Here is a 7,091-nt window from a genome sequence, read left to right as displayed (position 1 = left end):
GATTGATAAGATGTTTTAGATGTTTTCTGGTAATGAATAATATAATCAGCAGTCCCTATATACAACAAGTTCATAAAGCAATCATTATAATAAATATTTATGGAAAATATAAATAACAATAACTTCTTTTGAGTGGTTCAAGAACGAAAACAATAAATGTCTCAATATTATAAAAAGCTAGTGTAAATTAATAATGGGATTTTTATATCACAAAGAAGACATTAATAACTTAACATCAAATGCAAATTATTCAATAGTAATAAAACAATTAAGTTAAACTTAATAAACGTCCCCCTATGTCTTACACGTCCCCCTTAGTCTTACGTTTATCGGCAATTCGTATTTCATGTAGATTTGAGTGAATAAATCGCTGACTGTTTTCAAGAGACAGAATTTTCTCGTTTACACTGCTGACATTTTGATGTAAGAAATCTATATCCCTTTGTAGTTTTAACGCCACAGGTGACACCTCCGTTGTATCGCCCTGTTGATTCCAATCGTCCCTGTCGTCGTTCACGGCCTGGTATGGGGTTCCATCTGACTGATCCTTTCTCACTTCTCCTTGATTGATCACTTCACTCTTGTCCTTTAGTGTTTGAATCAATTTGCCTTGTTCCACATATTCTCCTGTCAATGTTCTAATATCGCCACTTTGAACTCTATTCTCCTCTTTCAAATTTTCAATTTCATTGTCCTGCTGTTCATTTTTTCCAATTAATGTATTAATTTGTCGAGTTATTGCACTGTTTTCATTTTCGAGTCCCCTTGCTTCTCTTTTCTGATTTAAGTTACTTTGAGATATCTGTTTTATTTCCTTTTTTATTTCAAAATTCTCATCCGCAAGTGTTCTGATCTCAGTGTCCCTCTTCGCATTTCCATCAATAAGAGTCTTTAGATTTCTATTAATCTTATTTTTGTCTGCAATAACTGCATTTATCTTTCTTTCTTGTGAAACATACTTTTCATTCAGATTCTGAATTTTGCGTTTCTGTTGATTATTGACTTCCTGAAAAGTATTTGCTTTTCTATCTTGTTCAATGTTTTCTTCCACTAAAAACTTCACATTCTTGTCCAACTGAGACGCTGTGTTCGAAATGGAGTTAATTTCTCTCCTATTAGCTGAAGACGATGATTGTAAACTTTGAATGTTTTGTCTTTGATTTATAATGTCCTGCGATAAAGAGACAATTTTTCCCTGTAAGTCTTCATTTGACTTTGATAAATCAATCGTTGTAACATTCTGTAATAATAATTTCTCATTCAGAGCATGAATGCGGAGATTTTGTTCATTGTTAACATCCCTGAGGCCCTTTATACTAGATCTTAAAGCATTTACGTCCTGCCTGAGTGCATTTATCAACGCTGTGTGCTTTTCTCTTTCTTCTTTTAACAATTTTATATCACCGAGTACCACTTTCAAGGTCTTCAAAAGAGTAATTTTCATTGTTGATTCACGTTGAAGATGCTGACGAATCATTTGTAACGCAGCATTGGGTTGTGACGTCATGGATTGCTGCGCATTACTACACAATGCATGAATCAGAATACAAGCAAAATATCCAAGCATCCAACACGTTGTATTCATTTTCAGAACCATAAATCCATTCTACAATCTGTATATTGTCCTGAAGGTCAACTTGAACTGTATATATTGATAATTGATCTTTGTTAAACATTTGTAACGAATGGAGCACATTCCTCGTTCATCGTAGAAATGAAATCCGTCTATGAAACCCATCGTTTATTAATCGCCGTCAGAGATGAGAGATGAACACGTATCAAAATTCAATCAGCATATTCATAGTGTTGAATTCATTAGTATTATTAATATTAATCTTATGCATCAAGAGAAAGTGGTTTAAGAAAGAGTGACACATCTCATCTACATAGCTTTGAAATCTGATGTAAATGTTAAATTTTAAGACATATGTTCCGAGTAGGTATGAATGTGGTTCTCGACGTATATACATATACATAGGTATTAGAATGACAGATTTTTGTGGAAAGACAGTCATTTCATTTTCACAAATATTAAAATTTTCATAAAAGGTCAAATTAAAATATATACAATATTATATATTAGTCAATGTCATTGAATAAATTAAATCAGATGTAATTTTAAAAGTTTATAAAGCTTTGAAAACTATGTCAGAAACATCAAACTTGCGTAAAAATGTAGTGCTGTAGATTTTTATTACACGGCTAACAGACAAAAAGATGTACTCTGATGTTTAAAATATACATGGTACATTATACTGGTATATAAAATAACGGGATTATTTGAAATTTTTATTACAAACGAAAAGTTTCAATTTTCATCGTCTTACTCCCCTCCCCAATCATAAATCATAATACTGCTGCATATAAATGTTTCAAATATAACACAATTTTTTAAAAAATAATTTGTTTGCAAATATCAACATACTAATGTATTTGCATACCAATGCCTTATGTAAACTACATAAAATCAATGGGGTTTATTTTTTATGTTTTGTCAATATGACATTTAAGAAGACAAAATTCCAAAATATCTACAACATTTACAATGCAATAAAATAGTTTTCATTGATAACCACAATATTGTTTTTATTTCCGTGATTTCTTTTCAAACTAATCGTTTGAGCAATTAATGTGTAATTTATTACAACTTGTCTCTTAGCCAAAATTAATTAACACTTATTCTTTCCTGTCACGAACATTTTTCAATTAATTTCCTTTGGCGTCATTTGTCTAAAAAGGAAAATTGAACTAATTATTCACGTATATTTTTTGTTTATTTCTAAAGAATTTATAATTTTTGATTCGTAGATCAAATAGAAATATAACAAAGATTCTCCCTGAGACTCTCTCTCTCTCATGCACACACGCGCTCGTAATTTGGACAGGAGTACTGATATGAAAATGTTTTTTTTTTTGTTTGTTTGTTTAACGTCCATTCGAGAATATATCACTCATATTGAGACGCCACCACAAAGTTACACCTGTACTCAGCACTTGCGGCCTTAAAGCAGTTGAGATCTTTTACATGTCACACATACTGCGACTTGGGATCTCGGTTGAAATGGTCTCATAGGAAGGTCCAGTCTCCACGTCCCGCACTGGAATTCGAACCACTGCACCACATGGGCGACAACAGGAAAATGTTAATTCGAGAGTAATTTGCTAATAGGAAAAAAACTGTTGGTATGCATGCAATTCCTCTGTGGCTCAGACGATATTTATATATGATTCATTTATTGCAAATTGATTATGAAATGAATGCAATTCACTAACTAATATATTCACTTTAGTTATAATCTGGAATAAACATCCAGATATAAAATCAAACCATTTCTCAAGCATTTGATGACATTACAACTTTCATATATATGCATCATATTTTGATATCAGCCTCTAGTGAAATACCTGAAATAAGTGTTGAATAACGTTACATAGTTAATTATAATGGACCAAAAAATATGACGTAATTTAAAGAATTTTGTAATAAAAATCTACATATCTGTACCACATTGCTTTTTAGTTTCTGTCAATCTAGATTTATGTGTTTTTCTGAAGCATTTTAAAGTTTTTTTAACATATCAATTTACAGTCATTAACTGATCCAATTATTATTTGTTTAACAGCAAATGTCCTGCTCCTAATAAAATTCAAACGTTTTACATTGATATACATACTGAGTTTCAGACATCCTCTGGCATTTTCTGCTATAATTTGTGATCTCAAAGAAGTAGCTTCACTTTCCTTTCTTTTGCAATAAAGATTCGTATGGCTTCATAAATTTCCACTAGATTTTAAATGGCAAGTCCCTTGATTGATAATATATTTTTAGGAGAAAGCTTTGCAAAATCGTATTATTACATATATGTTTTATTATGGTCTTGATGTTAAGCATCATTTTTGTTTAAAATTGGCCCCGTCAACGCGCCATTGTTTGATCACATATGAATCACTGCCTGAGGCATTCCATATTAATCATAGCCCATCTCTTCTTAAAACAAGAGGCCCAAGGGCCTTAACGGTCACCTGAGTATAATACAACAATTTAGAGGATCCATAGAGTATAAAATGAACTGAAAGGTGAAGCTTTGTTGCCCAAAAGCAAGAAAAATAGAGTGATCAGGATCAACAAAATAATTAGTCTACTGTTCATTAACAGTTCATAAATTAGGTTCTAATCTGTTCCCCATTTATCACTATCACCATACAGTATATGAACAAATTATCAGTGATTCTGTACTATTTCAATTCCTTGATGAAATCTCTTACATTGGACTCTCTTGGTCTTCGATGAACATTGAATAAGACAAGTTATTTTTGTCTCGTTTTTATTTATCTATTACTTACAAGTCTACCTGATCATTTAAACTATAAAAGTACTTTTTGTATTATACAATTAAAAATCTTGCATAATTCTCCTCTTCTATTAGCCTTTCAAGTACATCATTTACAGTGATTAATTATCAAAAGTAAATGGCAAAGGGGAATAACTCCTCTCAGTTGAATACAAATTAATAGAGCTCTGGCCAGGACCAGAACACTTGACCAAATGGTCCAGATGTTCAAAAATCTTTATTAAAACTTTTACTCTTTTTGCCTCTGATATGTCCAGGTGCAGAGAAGATTTTCAAAGAAATACTGCATTTTTACTACAGATTCTCTATATTATCAAAAGAGCCCCCCCCCCCAGCACCAGAACCCCGGACCTTGGGGCCATGAATTTCACAATTTTGGTAGAGTCACCCTTGCTTATCATAACTATGTATTCAATTTGTTTCAATAATACCCAGGAATTGAGAAGAAGATTTTCAAAGAAATAATGCACTTTCACTATATGATCAATATAGCCCCACCCTACCACCAGAACCCCTGACCCTGGGGCCATGAATTTCACAATTTTGGTAGAGTCACCTTTGCTTATCATAACTATGTATTCAATTTGTTTCAATAATACTCAGGAGTAGAGAAGAAGATTTTTCAAAGAAATAATGCACTTTCACTATATGATCTATATAGCCCCGCCCTACCACCAGAACCCCTGACCCTGGGGCCATGAATTTCAAAATTTTGGAAAAAGCATCCTTGTGCACCATTACTATGCACTTAGTTTGTTTAAATAATATCCAGGAGTAGAGAAGAAGATTTTCAAACAATTAATGCATTTTCACTATATAATTAATAGAGCCCCGGCCTAACACCAGAACCCCTGACCCAGGGGCCATGAAATTCACAATTTTGGAAAAATCATCCTTGTGCATCATTATCATGCACTTAGTTTGTTTAAATAATACCCAGGAGCAGAGAAGAAGATTTTCAAAGAATTAATGCATTTTCACTATATAATCAATAGAGCCCCGCCCTAACACCAGAACCCCTGACCCAGGTGCCATGCATTTCACAATTTGGAAAAGGCATCATTGCTTGTCATAACCATGCACTTAGTTTGTTTATATAATATCCAGGAGCAGAGAAGAAGATTTTCAAAGAAGTAATGCATTTTCACTATATAATCAATAGAGCCCCACCCTAACACCAAAACCCCTGACCCTGGGGCCATGAAATTCACAATTTTGGAAAAATCATCCTTGTGCATCATTATCATGCACTTAGTTTGTTTAAATAATATCCAGGAGCAGAGAAGAAGATTTTCAAAGAATTAATGCATTTTCACTATATAATCAATAGAGCCCCGCCCTAACACCAGAACCCCTGACCCAGGGGCCATGAATTTCACAATTTGGAAAAGGCATCATTGCTTGTCATAACCATGCACTTAGTTTTTTTAAATAATACCCAGGGTTAGAGAAGAAGATTTTCAAAGAAATAATGCACCTTCACTATATGATCTATATAGCCCCACCCTAGCACCAGAACCCCCGACCCTGGGGCCATGAATTTCACAATTTTGGTAGAGGGCTCAATGCTTATTACAATCATGCCAACAGTTTGACTGCTTGATGTCCAGGAGAAAAGAAGAAGATTTTTAAAGATAGCACTAATTTTGATGGTTTTAGCCCCACCCCTCAGGCCCCAGGGGGGGGGGGGGCAGGGACCATGAAACTCACAATTTTTGTACCCCTTCACCCATTGATGCTATATGCTAAAATTGGTTGAAATTGGTTCAGTGGTTCAAGAGAAGAAGCTAAAAATGTTCAAAAGTTTACGACCGACGCACGACGGACGACGCACGATGGACGACGACGGACGAAAACAGATAACAATAGGTCACCTGAGTGACTCAGGAGACCTAAAAAGGATTTTCAAAGATGTCTATCTATTCCCATGTAAAACTTTGATATCCAATTGTGGTTTCATACTACCCCTGTAGACACTGATTTGAAGAAACTTGTGTCTAGATTACCTGAAGATGATTCCATGATAATATGATAAAACAAGACCTTGGTGTTTTTTAGGTCACCTGAGTCACTCAGGTGACCTATTGCTATCCGTTTTTGTCCGTCGGCGTGCGTCGTGCGATGTGCGTTAACATTTGAACATTTTTAGCTTCTTCTCTGAAACCGCTCAACCAATTTCAACCAAATTTGACATATATCATCTATGGGTGAAGGGGTACAAAAATTGTGAATTTCATGATCCCTGCCCCCCCCCCCCCCCCGGGGCCTGAGGGGTGGGGCTAAAACCACCAAAATTAATGCAATCTTTAAAAATCTTCTTCTTTACTCCTGGACATCAAGCAGTCAAACTGTTGGCATGATTGTTATAAGCATTGACCCCTCTACCAAAATTGTGAAATTCATGGCCCCAGGGTCAGGGGTTCTGGTGTTAGGGAGGGGCTCTATTGATTATATAGTGAAAATGCATTACTTCTTTGAAAATCTTCTCCTCTGCTCCTGGATATTATATAAACAAACTAAGTGCATGGTTATGACAAGCAATGATGCCTTTTCCAAATTGTGAAATGCATGGCACCTGGGTCAGGGGTTCTGGTGTTAGGGCGGGGCTCTATTGATTATATAGTGAAAATGCATTAATTCTTTGAAAATATTCTTCTCTGCTCCTTGGTATTAAATAAAGTAACTAAGTACATAGTTAGGATGAGCAAGAGTTCCTCTTTCAAAATTATGAATTTCATG

General features: G+C 34.5%; 1 protein-coding gene across 1 annotated transcript; it reads right to left on the bottom strand.

Moving 5' to 3' along the window:
* Positions 1-299: 299 nt before the first annotated feature.
* On the bottom strand, positions 300-1,668 carry LOC133203406 (uncharacterized). The gene has a single exon (XM_061339195.1). It carries the CDS (start codon positions 1,595-1,597, stop codon positions 302-304), a length of 1,296 nt encoding a protein of 431 aa, XP_061195179.1. The 5' UTR covers positions 1,598-1,668; the 3' UTR covers positions 300-301.
* Positions 1,669-7,091: the final 5,423 nt, after the last annotated feature.

This window comes from Saccostrea echinata, unplaced genomic scaffold (genome assembly GCF_033153115.1).
Source record: "Saccostrea echinata isolate AGI-Se365-2 ecotype Australia unplaced genomic scaffold, CSIRO_AGI_Sech_v1 ptg000050l, whole genome shotgun sequence".
Classification (NCBI taxonomy): domain Eukaryota; kingdom Metazoa; phylum Mollusca; class Bivalvia; order Ostreida; family Ostreidae; genus Saccostrea; species Saccostrea echinata.
The sequence above is the reverse complement of the archived record's forward strand: the minus strand, read 5'-3'. Positions and strand labels throughout refer to the sequence as shown.